The sequence below is a fragment of the Rosa chinensis genome, chromosome 3, assembly GCF_002994745.2.
Source record: "Rosa chinensis cultivar Old Blush chromosome 3, RchiOBHm-V2, whole genome shotgun sequence".
NCBI lineage: Eukaryota > Viridiplantae > Streptophyta > Magnoliopsida > Rosales > Rosaceae > Rosa > Rosa chinensis.
Window position 1 is genome coordinate 1,021,699 of NC_037090.1, and position 18,847 is coordinate 1,040,545.

General features: G+C 39.9%; 2 protein-coding genes across 2 annotated transcripts; one reads left to right on the forward strand and one right to left on the reverse strand.

Annotated features, from left to right (window-relative positions):
- The first annotated feature begins 3,109 nt into the window (after window positions 1–3,109).
- Window positions 3,110–7,447, forward strand: LOC112191349. The gene is made up of 7 exons (XM_024330664.2): window positions 3,110–3,936; window positions 4,032–4,118; window positions 4,342–4,638; window positions 5,398–5,568; window positions 5,945–5,998; window positions 6,489–6,635; window positions 6,823–7,447. The coding sequence occupies exons 1-7, from the start codon at window positions 3,739–3,741 to the stop codon at window positions 7,198–7,200; spliced, it is 1,332 nt and encodes a 443-aa protein (XP_024186432.1). The 5' UTR covers window positions 3,110–3,738; the 3' UTR covers window positions 7,201–7,447.
- Window positions 7,448–17,000: 9,553 nt separating this feature from the next.
- On the reverse strand, window positions 17,001–18,847 carry LOC112192364 (ammonium transporter 1 member 2). Its single transcript, XM_024332049.2, has one exon. The coding sequence runs from the start codon at window positions 18,752–18,754 to the stop codon at window positions 17,231–17,233; it is 1,524 nt and encodes a 507-aa protein (XP_024187817.1). The 5' UTR covers window positions 18,755–18,847; the 3' UTR covers window positions 17,001–17,230.

Consider the following 18,847-nt stretch of genomic DNA (forward strand, 5'->3'; position numbering starts at 1 on the left):
TCTTGCTTGGCGGCTTCATTACTCCATCAGCCCATCCCACTTCGTCTGATGCCTGAACACGTCTACAAAGGATAAGGATGCTATTTGAGATAAGTCAGAGAGGGATCAATGTGAGGTCCCAACATTTTATAGATCAGAGCTTTGTAGTGGTGGCCACTGGCTGCTCTGAACGTACAGAGTGAGATTGTTGAGGAGGAAGAGGACGATGGGACACCATGAGACAGGAGTATATTGGTCGTTTATCGTGGGTCGTTTAGGACAGTTTTGCCCGAAGTGCTCCATACATTGCCCAACACTCACTTTATTCGGAATAGTGAAACCCAAAAAGGCCCATGTTTTCATGCTAGGATTATGATGATAACGGTTTGTCTTGGCAACTTTTATTTTTGGGTCTCTTTCTTTTTTAGGCTTCTCATCTTTTTGTGGTATGGGTTGGTACTCCTACTGAGGAAAAAAGGAAGCAAAAGGTCCTACTTATTCCATAGTTGGTGTTCTCTTGCTTTGCTAAAGGGTATTGCCACCTTCATGGTTCATGTTTTATCTTACCTTAGCCGTCAAATTTCAGGAGCTAGTGATTGCAAGCCACAACAGACGGTGAGAGAGAGACGGGTCATTTTGGTAAAATCATTAGACAGTTGGACAGTTAGGTGACACAAACAATAGAAAACTATATCCGTTCAAGCCTTCTTGCCTTGGAAGCGAGAACAATGAACAAAGACTATAATGCCCTTCGACGGAGGCGAGGTTCTGAATATATCGGGTAAGTTGGTTTCTGATTTGAGTGGCCAAGCCACCGCAGTAGAGTGGACAGATACCAAATGCATGTACAGGCTATTAATTTAGAGGTAGCTAGCACTATTTATCATTTAGGACATTGGACCCTCCATAACATTGTGCGGTCATTGTCCTATTTATTCACTTTGGTGTTAACAAAAATGAGTATGATTTTACACTCGGGAATTTATCGGTGCTCATGATTGAGAGTTGAGCAGGAACATGACCTCCATGGGGTATTCATGTTTTATCAAGCTCTAAAATGAAAACACAGTGTATGAAATAAGATCGGCCTTCGACGATCTTGTATAGGTAAATGATTGATAATCAAAGCCAATGTTTTCAAAGGTGAAGGCGTGAGGCAAAACATTTTGCGATATATTGTCTTCGTGAGGCGTATTGGTTCGAGGCGTCGAGGCGTTCATATTTTTATAATGGAAGTTCTGGATTATAGCTTCAAATATTCAGAGATTCACAATTATGCTAAGGACATTCTTGCTACCTATAAAATCCATCACTCAAAGATATTTACCGGCCACTACATATCGATTAGCACTTAGGATAGTGATTTCTTTCATGCATAACATTGTAAAAATAGTGAGATCGATCCGAAAATGTTAGGTACGGTTCAGAACAGTGTTATACGTACATATTAATTAACCTGCTGTTCATCATTTCATATCTGGTTTGCATATTTGTATGTATCGAACCTAATTCCTAACACTGAAATTGACACGATCAGTTACTGCTCCGTACTCTACCATATATATGGTTATATATTACAAGCCACTAGGGTCCTCTTATCTTCTATTCGTTTCTCAGATTTCTCCATGCCCCAAGGCAAATTCAATTGAATTTCCAACTCAATGGACCGGAAATGGACCACCCATTTTGAGCCCCAGAAGGCAGAGCCAGTAGTACTATCATTAACAAAATTAAATGAGAAATATATATATATATATATATATATTTTATATATATATATATATATATATATATATATATTGTGGAGGGTATTTCTGTGATTATAAGTTGAGAGGTTGAGTCAAATCCCAGACTGGTTGAGCTGAGAAGGCTGACAACCAAATTTTTCTGAGCTTAGCAAAGAAGCATTTTGATCGAGATTCGAGAATAGAAGCTTACACCCATTTATTAGTTCAAACACATTAATTATTTCATATTCTGTCATTTTTAAAAAATGTATAGCACATGGAGAAGGGTACAGTTCTAGCACAGATCAAGGAACTTGCTTGCGACCCAATGCTTTTGCAGTTGAAAAAATAAAGAAAAATCCAAGCAAAGCATACGTTTGAAATTAATTTCAACAGCTATTTGCTTCCTTCCTTGGGTTTCATCACCCTCAAAGTCCAAACCCCAGGCACTCACCACTATTTTAACAATTATATATATCTTGGATAAAGATATAAGCCAAGTGATTAGTACATTCTAGCTATATGTCCTTATTAGCATTACTATGAGGAAGGTGATCAATTTTACATCCTATATTCCTGTTGAAACTTGAAATGTATCAATTTTCTTACTCTAGGATGCTTTGTTTTCTTGTAGTATATATCCTTGAGAAAGAAACACAAACTCGTACGTTGTAAAGTTACTAGTCTTCCCGATCTTATAATAGTAAGGAATGCATAATGAGGAAAATAATCAATTTTAGATCCCATTTGGTTTGCAAAAGAGGGTACAAGATAGAGTATCAATTTCCTTCTTTTACAAAATTGATTTTTCATGAATCCAAATGTCTGACAAAACTCATTCTAAAGTCTTTAATCAGGGAATAAACAAAATATCACAAGCCTAGATCCTGATTAGTATGCAAAAAGTTTAAGAAGAAAAAACAATTAAATTACTCTAAAATAGTTGAAGGATCTTAAGTTCTTTCTTATAATGTATTCATTTTTCTCAATGTCACATAGAAAATTCGACGGATTCATTCTCAAGTCTCTAATCTGGAACCAAACAAAATCAATCTTATATATGAAGAGGAAAATGCAAGTATATAACGTATAAACTTTTCTTTTTCCGATGAACTATAACTATATAAGTTGACGGTAACATATCATATTCACATTCTGAAAGACCTCCACAATTTAGGTGGGAAATGAAAGGATGAGAGATGCAATGCCATGTGGCAGTCAGAAGGAAGAGAAAGCTAGAGCATACTAGTGGAGGGTCATAAAAAGTAAAATATAGATATGGAGACGAGACTGGGAAGGAAAGCAAAGCATAGGAAGGTAAAGAGTAGAAGTAGAAGAAGTTAGAAGGTGTCGTGTGCGGTTTCAAGAAGAAAAATATTAATGGCGAAGTGTCTGGTGGCAGATACACATTGAATTGGAGCAATAAAAGAGGGAGAGCTAAGAGCAAGCTGTTTCAGTTAGCCGGGGTATAATTAGGTCTGGCTTTTTAATTTTCCGGCCTTTTATTTTTTTATTTCCTTATTCATTTCTAGCCTGGCCTCTGCCCTCCTCGCCCCTCCTTAAATTTGTTTGCCTCAACTTGTGCAATTTACAAAAACCTAAAACACATATTTAAAGAAAAAGAAAAAAAAAAGCATATCAGTGATTGCTTCCGATTTATATATGAAACCAATGTAGAGCTAGCAATGATGATCTTGATGCTGAAGGGTCTAAGAGACTAAGAGGGCCTCTGCTCTTCTTCTGCTTAATTATCCTTCACCCACCTCCTCTTCCTCACCATTAAGAAAGGGAGAGAGATAGAGAGAGAGTAGAGAGAGAGAGAGACAGAAGAATTAAGGTCACTGGGTCAAGGGTCCCCTCTCTTTGTTGTTTGCAATATAAGTCATTTTCCTTGTTCTTTTCTGGGTCTGTGTATGGTTGTTTGGTGCAAGTAATATCCAAGAAAAAAGTCAGATTTGCTTCTGCTCTTTGTAATAGTCATGGTCTGGTAGTTCTCTTTCCTTGATTTTGCTTCTCTCTGGCACTGAATGTAATGAAAATGGATAGTCTTCTTCTTCTACTTTTAGGCTTCCTTCTCACCCTCTTTTCCCAAAGATTTTCGCTTCCAGTAGTGGTGGCCTTGGACCTGAAAAACACCACAAGGTACAATAAGCAAGTCAGCACCTTGAGACTTGAGAGAATTGAGAAGCACTTGGACAAGATCAACAAGCCTCCTGTCATGACTATACAGGTATACATTACTTTCCATCGAGTTTGATATTGATTAAATTTGAATCCTCATTAATATTCATAATTTGGGTTCTATTTTCTGTTTGATCTGTGCAGAGCCCAGATGGAGATATGATTGATTGTGTTCATAAAAGAAAGCAGCCAGCTTTGGATCACCCTCTGTTAAAAAACCACAAGATCCAGGTACTTAAAAGCGCTTGACTTAAAAGATACCCTTTCTCTTTCTCCTTCTCCTTCTCCTTCTCTTTTTCAAACCATTTATTAGATGTTGTTGGCTTCAATCTTTTCTAACTTTTCCTGAAACAAGTAGTTGGTATATTTAGAACTCCATCTTAAATGTGAGTTTGGTGGGGGTGATGAGGGCTTTGAGCGCATGTGTTAATATTTATGTACGTTTCGTAAACAGAAAGTGGCACCAGAAAGGCCAAAAGTGATGAAGACGATGAAGCCATCATCATCTTCTCGAAGTGAGAATGATACAGTGAAAGCGAAGACCGGTGGGATTGCATGGGGGCACCAAATGTGGCATACAAATGGGACGAGATGTCCGAGAGGGACTGTTCCGATACGCCGGACCACAATGAGTGATGTTCTCCGAGCCAAGTCTTTGTTTGACTATGGCAAGAAAAGTCAACGACGCACCAATATTAATACGAATAGGCAAGCTGATGCACCCGATGTGGTCAGTGGGAATGGCCATGAGGTATGTATCATCACCATCATATATTTCGCCTTATGTTTGCTTCATGTATGTATGTATAGTCTAAATATATGTACATCATCTTCATCACCATCATTTATTTCCTAGTACATCATCATCTCCCAACTTCATGACATTGGAAGGTGGAAGGAGAATTTTTTTTTGGTTACATGAAGGAGAATTATTTAAATGATTTGATTTCCTTCAAAACAGGTTCCTTTCACATTTTATGTAGTTGCTGAATTAATCAAATTAAACAAGAAATATATTAGGTATAATTACTATAATATAAGAAAAATACTGGGCTCACAAAATTTTTGTATGAATTCGTTGTTAAATTGATTGGTATAAGTACCAAACATTGAAGTGCTGGTTTCAACTATATTGAGCTAAATTACCTGAAAGTAGTTTAATGGTAATTAAGTCTTTACATCCCTCTTTTATGGCTTTTCGGCCCAAAGAATTTTTCTCTGACATAGAATTTAAGTACCGGAAAAGCCAATGCAACTATGCAAGTAGATTTTACTGAATAGTTTGTTTGTTTTTTTTTTTTTGGGTACTTGTATTGTTATTATTTACAGTAATTTATACCAACTTTATGGCTGTTACCTCTTTACAGATACAAAAAGGGTAGAAACATATCTCAACCGTGTGGCTAAATCATTAACCTTAAACAAATAGTAGATCATAGCAAGAAATGGTTCCAAATTTTCCAAATGCACGATCATTTAACTTTGAATTTTTGTTCTTGCAAATATGTAGCATGCGATTGCTTACACCGGATCATCGAATGAAGTATACGGTGCAAAAGCTACGATCAATGTTTGGACCCCAGCAATCGAACAAATGAACGAGTTTAGTCTTTCGCAAGTTTGGGTTCTGTCGGGATCATTCGATGGTTCAGATCTCAACAGCATAGAAGCTGGATGGCAGGTACATTTTCTTTATCATTAACTCGTGCATTTAGGGTGAACTAATTATCCCGTGGGCAATAAAAACTAAGCAATTGAGAGTTTGAGACTTTTCTACTTCAATTTTATCAAGTGAATGTTGGTAGTATTACAAATTAGTACCCAAACTCAATTTTGTCGACTCGATTATCTAAATTACTTTCGTAGTATGGGTTGAGTAATATATGTTGTAGAGAGAGATGAAACATGTGGGAAATTAATGGAAGTGATTAGTAGTAGTCAATTAAATATTAACAAATTAAAATATGAATTAAAGTTTGTGCACTAAGTTGGAAAAATGATGTTATTTTCTTCAAATATTGTTTTCGTTCTGAAGCCTTGATTATTCCACTAGTCAGGTCAGTCCGGAGCTCTATGGTGACAGCAGGCCTAGATTGTTCACCTATTGGACGGTCAGATCTCTCATTCTCTCATTTAATTTTTCTTATTTTAGTGTAAATATTTGTTGAATTCATATATACTGAGGTACCATGCATGATTCTCCCCTTAAGGCTTATTGGATTAGTTAATGAGTTGAAATCAAACAGTATATTTAGGGTTTTCACTAAATCCCAGTTCCTGGTTTATGTTTATTTGTCTGCAACGCTTAATGATTTCTTACACAATATATTGTAGATATATGATCTACACAGAAAACTATGTATATCATGATGAGTACATGCAGTGGTAGTATGGTACTGATCATAGAAGTCTCTATTTAGGACATCCTTGGAAATGAAGAAATTGCTTGCTTTCAATAGCTCTAGAGGCTAGAAGCTACATTTAGAGCATGGGCTTCGGATTTTATATGTATAGGCATGGTTTTAGTCAACAATGATAGAGATTATAGCTCTCATTGGGCATTATGGGCAATGAGAGACTGATTCATTTATGTATGTACAGACTGATTCATATCAGGCAACTGGATGCTACAACCTTCTGTGTTCTGGATTTGTGCAAACAAACAGTAGAATAGCCATTGGAGCTTCCATCTCCCCGGTCTCATCGTATGCAAGCGACCAATTTGACGTTACTATCCTCATATGGAAGGTTCATACAAATTTTCAATCACTTCTTGTTAAACAGTATGATAACATAAAGAATAGTATTTATATATGCATGGTCCAAATGCTTATGTTCGATCAGACTATTTGGCAAGAGATCATTTTCCTTGATTGATAACTAAATACATACGTATTGGAGTGACTAATTTCAGTGTTAACTTCTGTATATGTAGGATCCAAAGCTAGGAAATTGGTGGATGGGATACGGAGAGAATAGTCTAGTAGGGTACTGGCCAGCAGAGCTATTCACACACTTGGCAGACAGAGCAACAATGGTGGAATGGGGTGGTGAGGTGGTGAATACAAGGTCCACCGGTGAGCACACCTCCACCCAAATGGGATCGGGTCATTTTGCAGAAGACGGGTTTGGGAAAGCAAGCTATTTCCGAAACCTAGAGGTTGTAGACTCAGACAATAGCCTCAGTTCTGTGCGAGAAGTCTCAACCTTGGCCGAGAACACCAATTGTTACAACATCAAGAGTTTCTATAACAACGATTGGGGCACTTACTTCTACTATGGAGGGCCAGGAAGAAATCCAAAATGCCCGTGATATTCGTCATTATTGATCGATCAGTATCCAAGTGCACTTCAAAATTATTGCTACATATTAATGTCTAATTCTTTAATTATGTAATTATAGAAATAGGCTATTTCCACACTTGTTTCTGCTGTTTCCAAATTTTTGTTTCTGCAAGCAAGCTAGCTCAAGCTAGCTAGTAATGTGTATGAATCAAGACAATTGCACAAACAGGCATGGAAATATCAATGTTCCTTTAGATTAATGGGGTTTTCATCTATGATTGCTGTGTTGCTTGAGTATTTTTTATTTTAGCATGTCGTAAACTCCAGTAATGTATGTATTCCCAAGCAATTTTCTGCTTCTTAAGTAGAATTGAACTCTATCAATAATACTTATACTGCATGAGTTTTTGTGAGGGGACTGCGAGATATGTAGTTTCTAGTCAGAAGTTAGTTATAGGTAAGAGGAGACCAACAAATTCCTTAAGTTTTCAGAGTTAAATTTATCGTGAGATTATATGTAGTGTTATTGATTGAGTTTATCGTCAAAGAATAACGGAGAGATGACATACTCAGATGAGCATTTACATGTGTGATAAATTGAGATGATCAAAATGCGCAAAAGCTCTCAGGACAAAGAAATGAACTTCAACAATAAACTTTCAAGACATGTAGTCAGCCTAGCTAGATATAATTAAACTCACTTCTTGATGGCAAAGGTAATTGATCTGTGTGTTGCTTGTTTTCATTATAAATTTTTTTCTCATTGATTGAAAGACAGTTTCTACGTAGAACAAATGATCAGTATTCATCATCCTCGTGAAATTCTCCTCTATCATAATCAGTAGGCATCTCATACCTGCAGACAGGACAATAGTGACTCTGTCTCAGCCATCTCTCTATGCACTCCCTATGAAACACATGTGAACAGTCCATGCTCGTCTCATAAGTCCCAACCCTAAACTCCTCCAAGCAAACACTACAAAATTCTCCCTCTTCAACCCTAACCCTCTTCTTCAGTAGCTTCTTGATCGATGACTGGCTTGCGGGCACTGTTACTCTTTCTGACTCCTCTGCCATTATTATCGACTCCCTTACAACCCTGTCGAGCAGACAACTCTCGCAACGATACATATTATGTTCTCTTGAAATAGAAACTTCCAAGGTGAATAACCCTCGACTCTCCTCTTTGTGAATTACGTCTCGGCCAAATCTCTGACCCGAAAATCTAATGTTACTCACTATCTGTCTGTGGTCGTCACTATCTTCTGTGATTCCAAATTCTGACAGAATTGGAGAGAAATTCGAGAGCAAATCGTCGAGGTTCAATACTGCGCGCAGATCAAATTGGCAAGTTTCTTCCGAGGTCTCCTCAAGATAGTGGATGCGGGTAGAATTTTCACTACTACATGACAATTTATTGAAGTATTGGTGGAGCGTATGGCATACGAAGTGGACCTGAAGTTGAGCCGGTGAAGGTAGACTCCGGCGACGTTTGGTGTGTTTGACGAAATTAACAGAATGTTTGAAGCGATTGTTCTCTGAAGTGACTTCTTGATCCATAGCAATTAAGCGAGCAAGAGAACAGGAATGATATGCTTGATGGAGGTCTTAATAGGAGCCAACATAAATAGGACGGTGGGTGACTGGGTGTTTCCAATTTCCAAGCGGTGGAGTATTCCTCTTAGTCATAGGTAAATGGTAAACCCACTCCATATGGGAAACGGATTTCCTATTAAACACGAATCTCTCTCCCTTTTTTCCCTCTTGTTTACAGGAAAAAGAGGGTGCACAATTTCCCGGTTTACTCTGTTTATTATTATTATTTTTTTTGTTTGTTGAGGAAGAGGTAGTCGTTCACATCTACCTTAATTTAGAAGAACGGTTTTAGTTTCCCAGGTGCGTTTATGGATTAGTTTGAGTCATAAACTCATAATTTTTGACTTCCGTTAATTGAGCAAGAAGTATTAAATTTTTTTTTTAAGAGAATGACACTCAATTAAAAATAGAAAATGTTACATAATAAATAGCTCATCCTTTTTTTTGGGTCAAATAGTTCATTCATTACCAGAAAACTTACTACAAATGTAGATGTGCATAAGCAAGCAAGAGTCCAAGCCTAGAAGCCCAATAGACAAAAGCTTAATTAACCTACATCTTACAGAAAATAATAAACTGAGGCCCAAAAGCCCAACAACAATCAAAACAACCCTAGATCTACAACCACAAAGGACTGCCTCCAATAGACCAGCCGCCGCCATGGCTGCTGCCCACCAAGCTGCAGAGAGAGTAACATCGACCAAAGCTTTAGTTCCAGATGCTAAAGATTTGTCCACCATCATTCTCCATACCCAAACAGTCTGCACAAAGAGGATAAAGGTACCCAAAGACATAAAAACGGCCGTCGTGGTGGTGGAGACCACCGAGCAACACAACACCACTGGTCCGGCGACGTCCACACACGTCGGTGAAGTGCCGGTTCGGCAGCTATTTCCAGGTGTAGAATTAGGTGTATAAGCCCAGGTTGAGCACAAGTGTGGTGGTAGAATTGTGGAAAAAGAAAAAAATGGGGTAGAGGATGAGAAGGGGAGCTGTATGAGGATGAGAGAAGTGAAAATAAATCTGGGCATTTGGAGAGAAATTGGGCTAGAGCAAAGAAAAAAGAGCCTCAGATCTAAGACAAAGCTTAGGGAAAACTCACCACAAAGAAGGGCGGAGACACACCACATAGGGTGGAAGCGCTGATGACTCTCAAACCAGCAGAGAGAAAAGCTGAAGAGAGAAGATGAAGAGAGTACGTTTACCTACTAGTTCCTACTTAAATGGATTTCAATCAAGTTCTCATTGTTGAATTTTGACATTAATTTTTTTTTCGACTAAAACCACATAAAACCTGAAACTCTATGTTCATGCATGAGCAACCGAGTCAGAGCAATCAAAAGTTCAAGCTATCATATGCTTCTGTCAATAGAAGATGTGGGTGAATCCTTAATTAACAGCCAACTTGAGAAATCACAAACAATCCACAATGCATCCTAAGAAAGTACATGAGGAAAAAAAAAAAAAGGCTACGAGCCTACGATCCCTTTAATCAATCAAGTTTAACAATTGCGAAGCGTAGATCGCCGTAATACGGAACGACCACAGCTGAATTGTATCACTTCGCCTTAGATGGTTCCTTTGAACAAATTCTGCCCAACCGTTTACTAACACATAGAATAAGGCTGAATTGTCTTCAGTCATGAGATTCCACTTCCTCAACTCTAAATTCGACTCAAATAATGGTCCTATCACTCGCACCGGGACGCCTACTTGTGCACTGATAACCCCCAGTTCTTGCTCATTAAGAAACTTTTCAACTTTCATTTGATTCCCTGTTATTGCTAGACGGTTGAGACTCGTCGTCACGTCGGAAAAAGAAAGCTGCTGCTTCGAACACAAAACATAATTAAGATTAACATAAGCATAACATTAAGATGAACAATATATAAATTAGAGAAAAATTCAGCTACTGTCCCCAAACTATGTTGCCAAGGCCAATTTGATACCCGAACTCTCAAAAGTATCAATGTAATACCCAAAGACATATTTTGACACCAACGTGATACTTCCGTCTAAAATTTCTGACGGCCCCGTTTCTTTGCTGATGTGGCAAGCACGTGAACACCAAAAATAAATAAAAAGACCAATTTGCCCTTTTTCTTTTGTTAATTTTTTTTTTCCTTCTTCTTCATCTTCTTATTCTTCTTCTTCTCAGATGATCTGGGGACTTTCCCAGAAAACTTGGAATCATCATCATCAAGAGAGTCGATGATGCTTAAGCCTCCCCAGCTCTGCTTATGCCCATGAAGAGGTGGTCTTGGTGACCTAAAGGGGCTGCGTAGATTTGAAAACACCTTGAAATCTAGAGGTCATTAGGGCCATGGCGATCGTTGAAATTGAGGGGGGTCTGGAAAGACAGATCGAGAAGGCGAACGAGACAGGTTTGACGACGGGTGTGGGCTCGGATTTGTTCAGCGACCGGCGAAGCAATTGGGGAGTCGAATGAAGTGTTGGTCCCAATGGGCTAGGAGTTTTGTCGTGGTTCGGAGTCAGAGTTGGGGTGGGGGTGGTCGTCGTCAGAGTTGGGGTGGGGGTGGTTGTCGTCAGAGTCGGGGAATTCCCAGAGAGTCTTGATCAAAGTCTTCAAATTGCAAGAATTGGAGGACGACCCTTGCAACTGGGCCCACCTCGGTCATCTCCGATCTTACCTCTGCTGCCTCCTCCGAGCCTCCCGGCTGCTGGTCCTCCCTCCACAAGCTCGCCATCTTCTGCCCCAGCCTCCTTCAATCCGGCGTCCTCTTTGAGATTATGATTTCAGCATCGAACATGAGCTCAGCCTGATGACACTTACCTCCCCGAATCCCAATCAGAGCCCTCCTCGGCCCCGAACACCATTTTTTCTCCACCTAATACACATGTCCACCGTATATTATACGCACTCGCATATACTAAGCTTCCCCAACTCCTCTCTTTTTCTTCTTCTTCTTCCCCAAAATTTCACTCCTTTTCTCACTCAAGCTCTCTCTTCTTAACCACTCTCAACTTCTCCCAACTGGGTCTCCCTCCATTTCCCTCTATCTGAAATGGGTCTCTCTTCGTTTCTGCTCTGGCTTTAATCCATGGGATGTGGGTTTTCTGTGGGCTGTAGCAATTAACTGTTAAAAGTGACTGCTACTTTCTTTTTTGGCTTTTGGGTTTCATATAGGGTACCACACTCTGCCTAAAGTTTCTTCCTTTTTGACATTCTAGTTCTGGTCTTGCTCAGTCAAGCTTTGGGAGTGTGCTAGGGTTTTTGGGGTTTGTGGGTTTTTGGTCTGGATTCATTAGTTATGGTGAGGAAGCATGGATGGCAATTGCCTACTCACACCTTTCAGGTATCTGGATATCTCCTCCACTTTGTTTCTTTAATCTCAGTTTGGTTGAATGGCTGTAAATTTTTGTTCTTTCCCTTGTAATTTGATTAGGTTTTGGTTGAAATACTTGTTTGGTGAGGTCGGGTTTGTCTCAGAAAGCTAAATTTAGAGTCTGATCCCTGTTTGAGAGAGTGGTTTTTTGAATCGCTGTAAAAGGTTGAATATGTCTGGTTGAGTGTCAGGTTTCGTTCCTTTTTTTTTTTTTTAATTAGCTAGTAGTGAAAAACTATTCTGCCCTTAATAATAATAAAATTTGTCTCCACGTGCTTGCCATGTCAGCAAAGAAACGGTGTTGTCAGAAATTTTGGACGAAAGTATCACGTTGGTGTCAAAATATGTCTTTGGGTATCACATTGATACAAATGTGAGTTTGGGTATCAAATTGGCCTTGGCAGCATAGTTTGGAGACGGTAGCCTAATTTTTCTCTATAAATTATGTACGTATACCAACTTGAATTAGTAATGATAGATCTTCTCCTCTATCCAATCCTGTATGCAAATTTTTATGGGGCAAAGTTTATGAATAGCGTATGTTAGGGATCTAAGACTTTTATAGGCATCAAGGACTAGGTATACCCCATAAAGGAAAATTCGTCCTAAGATATAGGCCTTTGCCAAACTAATTCATGTACATTTAGGATTACTATATTATTAAGTAATCAACACAATTTTTTTGACTGGGATTATCGGAGGTCCTGGGTTTTCCTCTGAAACTTTGGGTTTTCTCGGTGTTGGTTGCGCGGTCTCGTCTGGCGACGTCCCATCTCTGGTGTGGGCCTCTAGTCTCGCTGATGCATGGTGGCTGTTGACGGAAGGGTATTTGGTGTCTTTGAGGTGGTGGAGGCGGAAGTATTGCAGGTGACTTTCCTCTGCCTTGATTGATGTCGGCGGCTTACCTAATGGTGGTTCTAGTCTGGTCAAGGGTGAGGTGTGGCTGCGACTGGGTCGAGTTGTGCAGACCTTTGTTCGAAATAGGAGCGGTCGGCGCTGGGTTAGGGGTTGACGGGAGGCGGAGGAGCATATGGGTTCTAGGATGAGGTTTTTTTTAGGCCGCTTTGTTATATTGGCGGGGAGGATAGCTACGATGGCTGGGGTTTGACGTTTGGGGCCCACCACAGATCAGATATACAGCGGGGTGGAGCGATAATGCCAACACCAATCCAGCGACGGCGATCGTTATTTATGGTCCAGTGACTGTAACTTGGCAGCGGATTGTGGGTTGCAAAGTTTTCCTTTTGGTTTTTGTTAGGGTTTTGCTTTTTCAGTTAGGGTTAATAAGTCCCTATTCCTTTGAGTTAGGGTTGTGTTCCTACTCTTTTGAGCTAGGATTAGGTCTAGGTGCTATGCCATGTAAATGGTGTCATTCCTGAGGACAATTTGGTTCAAATTTGGTTTACTGTGGTGGTCGATCTGCTGACAAGCGATCCTTTACACATGGTCTGGTACTTTTTAGACACGGTGTTGAAGAGGACGCAGTCATTTGGCTGTCGACTACGAGGTACTACTGGGATATTCAGGATCATCTGTTCAAAGTAGCCTTGGTAAGAGGTGTATTGTGGTTAGAGTTTGGGCCCATTGGCCTGATGGTATCTGTAACCGCAGTTTTTTGGGGTTTCGGTCTATGCCCCCCCCCCCCCCCCCCCAAATGTTTGCTTTCGATTGATTGAATGTATTTTATTTCTTTCCCTAAAAAAAAAAAGTAATCAAAAATATATATATACTGTATTCAGTACTGATTATAGATAAATAGGTCACAGACTTGAATACTTAAAGCATTGTCTAATTACGTATACTGCAAATAAGGTAGCTAACTTGTTGTGGTCCATATAGTGAACATGGATAAGTCCATATAATTCTTACACTTGACCTTTAATTTTGGGTGCGGCTATTGCCACCCTACTATTTTCTTTATTCACCCTACTTGCTCATTACACCCTACATTTTAATTTCGATTATTAAATTTTCTTATTTAACCCATTTCTCTTTCCAAGAATATCCTTATATGACATATCCAATTAGAAAATAAATATTTTTAACGAAAATCTCTCATTTAATTTATACTCATAAAAAATTTAAAATTTATTAAATTTTCCTAATAAAATCATAATCTGATTTACTCCCATTTTTAAAAAATTTTCTTTCAATTTCAATTTCAATGTTTTTTCTTTTCTTTTTTATTTCAATGTTCTCTATTTCAATCTATGTAAAAAAATTAGTAAATTTACAACTATGATCAATGAAGAAGAGATTAATTTTTTTTTTCTTCGTGTTTTAAATTTTTACTTTCGGTGTTCACAAAAAATATTGCAAAGATTAACTTCATCAAAAATGTAATGGTTTTGTGAATTGAATAACGAATTAACGATGAGGAGGCAACAAAAAGACAAAAAAATAGTAATAAATTCAAATTTGGGTTGAGAAGATAAAGATTAATGTTTTTCAATGAGAAATTAAGTATTCTTTGTATTTAATTAATTAATTATATATTTATTTTTTCTTACATATTTAGATTTTAGAAAATTAGTGTACTTATTAGTCATTTTGCACTTGGGTAATATAGTCTTTCAATAATTCAAATGTTTTTATGGTGAATTAAGAAAATGGTAGGGTGACAATAGATGCACCTTTAATTTTTGAGACAAAATTAAAGAAGAGGATGGGAAACTATAAGGATTTGGGTGTCAAATTATACAAACTATAAGCTCATATGCTTTTATTCTTTTGGAGAGGTGTGTGTCACTTTATGTATATTTGGTAATACATCGTAGTAAATTTTTTTTTTTTCGAGGTGTAAGCAACATGAATTCTCGAGCAAGAAAGACTGATCATGGTACAATTTTTGAGTGATTGATGTCCTTAAATTTGAAAGGTACATAACATATGACCTTATACTTGGCTACAATGTAAGACACTTACGTATGGACTCAATGACATTTATCTAAGTGATTGTGATTAGTTCAGTGACTAGATGATTAAGTTATAAGAGTTTGTGATGAGTTCCACTTTTGTGTCGATATTGAGATTAATATCTGATCTTATATTGATAAGTACTTGATTAATTATTTGCTTATCTACTTAGGCAAGTAAGAGATAAATACTGATGATGATATAGAGGATCAGTCATAGTAAAACAGAATCTCTCTTATGGGTAGAACTCTGTTAATGACACCTCTATATAAATGAGGTCCCTGTGAACTCTAATACACAAGTCTTCATCGTCTTGCCCCATAGAGAGACTCTTGGACTTTAGAGCTTCGCAGAAGATCTTGTTTGCACCATCTCTATTCCTGATCCATGGCTGCTCCAGGTACGTGACCATTAACTCCAATACGTACATGTTTCATAACCACTACAAACACTTGAACATAACTGTGTCTAAACTATTTGTTGGTGGTCTTGGATGTTTGAATATAACTATGCATGTATCTGCAGTAAAACTTGATTGTGTTTATATTCTGTATTTAATCTTTCAATTGGTATCAGAGCTTGCCACAAAAATGTTTAGATCGTTTTGTGTGTTTGTACTTTAGATTTTGGGATTTTTCAATAAATAAATAAAATGAAATAAAAATTGTTCCAGGCCGAGGAAGTAAGGGCCTGCTTTAGTTTTCTGGTTCAAAACAACGTATGCGGGTTCTAGGGCCCAAAATCTTTCATACAAAACATAAATCCTACAATTCGGACCCCCCCAGTTGTCACCTGAAACTAACATTGAGCATTCCTCCCAATAATTGCATACTTAAATTAGTACCTCTCGCTGCAGATCAGTATATGTCTTCTTATTATAGATGTTGCCCTCTCTGTCTTCATACTCTTCTTCAAGGTCTGGGCGCCACTTGTTCATACCTTGCTGTGCTTGTATCCTCTTCCACAATTCTTGTTCTTCCTCAATTGATGTGATCTCATTGAGGTTCTTGGTGTTTGGTATGCCAAGGCAACGCATTCCATGCTGATGGCACATATCTCACACTTGAATTCCTGACCAAGACATGGAGCTTATACAGCCGGTAAGGAACGGGTTCCCATTCCAACCCATTGGCAATTTGATAAATCGTCATTGCTGCTCATCGTCATCACTTCAGTATCAGCCTGTGTCTCTTCATCCTCACGTGCTGCTGCAATTTCTTCATATGCCAAAGTCTGTTTCTTAACAATGTTGTCTTTTGTTCGTCTAATAGCCTCACTCAGTAAGTCACTTAATTTGTTCAGTTTGGCTTCCAAAAAAGCAATGCCAACTTGCTGTGAAGTTATAGTAATCAAGCTCGATCCAATTTAAATTGTTACACTGATTTATAAGATTTCCCAATTGGACATATTGTTGGAATCGTTACAGGAAAGAGTTGTTTAGCATAACTCCCACTAACAAGAATATGGGAATCAATCCCTCTAAGGAGATAAGCACATAATGCATATACATACTCAATAACAACCATGGGCAGCAGTAGAATAGTCGACACTGGTCACATTGAATCTGATCCTATGAACTGTCCATAACCCTAGCTAGTATACATATATTCTACACTTGAATTTTCCCACACACAAGAAATTACCAATAAAGAAAAGCTAGTTCATAATAAGAATGCTATAAGTTCTCATCGATCACTCAAGCAAATCGATCCAGAAGTTTGTTGATTGTGAAATGTCGTCTCCTTGCAAGAAGACATTGAAAAGCCAAATTCTCGATCTGGCGTTTCATTAAACCAATATGGAACTCATTGTTGCAATAGCCACTTTTTATGGCCTCGCTAGGAATTTAACGTTGCTTAGAGTTTTTATTTTTTCTTCTTTTTTTTTAAATATATTATCAGTTTAAAGTCAAAGGGTTCTGCAGCTCAAAGTGTCCAGGCTCTCAAATTGGAACTAAAAAAAAGAAGCATTTTTAATCGACTACACTTGACTTTTATACCTGGCATATTTGGCAATACATGTTGGGCAGCTCCAAGTAATATACAAGGCACCCAAGTAGATGACACATTTTTTTTTGCTTTCCAAATCAACTGATCATAAACTCTAAGAAACATATCCTAATTGATGATCCTACCATTCCAGAAAACCAACTGAAAATAACAAGCACCACAAAAATAGTAAAAATATATACCAACACTACTACGGGCAAGGACTAGCATCATCCGTGGGCCCCACCCTCCTCATCATAAACTCCGGCTTACCAGAAGCCTCATCCTCATCGTTGTACACATAAGCAAACCCTCCATGCCTGGTCAAATCCATCCCCGCTGTCTCATCCTCGTCGGAGATCCTCAGCAGCTTCAGCTTATGAAGCCCATAAAACAGCGGGCCCATAGTCACCGTCACCCACCCCAGCACCACCAGTATCTGCACCACTTGTGCCGCCAGCAGCTTCCCTCCACCGCCCATGAACAGCCCGTACGGCCTCCCTGGCCTCCCAGAGTACACCTCGTTCACATACCCCTCCGTCGCAAACAAACCCGTAAATATCAACCCCCACGCGCCGCACCCGCCGTGCAGCTGCGCCGCCTCTAAAGGGTCGTCGTATTTCACCTTCTCCGCGAGCTTGTTGCAACCAATCAATACCCATGCCGCAACAAACCCACACACGATTGCCGCCCACGGTTCCACCACCGAGCACCCGGAGGTGATCGCAGCGAACCCCCCTAACAAACCGTTGCAAACATCTAGAACATTCCAGTGTCCAACTAACAACCGCTTCCCGAACAAGGTGGTTAGAGCGGCCGTGCTCCCGGCCAGTGTGGTGGTGACAGCTGTCCTCCCGATGGCGCTCCACTGCCCGTAGTAACTGCCGCCGTCGCCGTATGCTTTAACGATCGTGAGAAACGAGCCGGGATTGAAACCGTACCAGCCGAACCAAAGCAAGAATGTGCCGAGTACAACTAGAGAAGCGTTGTGTCCACGTAAGGCCACGGACCGGCCGGCCCGGTCGAACCGGCCGATTCTCGGTCCTTCAATTAGGGCACCCCATAAACCGGCGATCCCACCGACCATGTGGACGACGCCGGATCCGGCAAAGTCAATAGCGCCGGAGCCGAAAAGTAAGTCATCAGGCCGAAATGGACTAGCCCAGCCGTCGGCTGACCAGAACCAATGAGAAACTACCGGATAGACAAAGCCGGTTAAGAATGAAGAATAAATAAGGTACGCAACAAACTGGGTTCTCTCGGCGATTGAGCCGCTGGTGATTCCGGCGGCGGCGATGGCGAAGGCCCATTGGTAGAGGAAGAAGCTGTAGTCTCCGGCGAAATCTGGGGAGGGGTAGTCCTTGAGGCCGAAGAAGTGGCGGCCGATGAAGCCGTTCGAGGGGGCGCCGTAGGCGAAAGCAAAGCCGAAGAGGTAGTAGGAGAGGCCGCCGGCGGCTGCGTCGAGGACGTTGGTGAGCATGATGTTCATGGTGTTCTTGGCGCGGACGGAGCCGGCGCAGAGCATGGCGAAGCCGAGCTGCATGGCGAAGACGAGGTAGGCGGAGAAGAGGAGATACGTGTTGTCCACGGCATAGGTGGTTTCGGTGAACCTGGTGGAGATGGCGGTGAAGCGGGAGCAGAGGAATTCGGCGAGGAGGGTGGTGTTGAGGTTGGTGGAGGCGGAGCCGAGGAGGGGGGTTAGGTCGGAGGCTGAGCAGCTGAGAGAGCTCGCCATATTTGTGTGTAATGTGGCTCGCTATGTGTGAAGTCAGTGAAGTGGAAAACAGATTGTGTTTGTTTTTTATAGAGGGGAGGGGAGTGGTGGTAA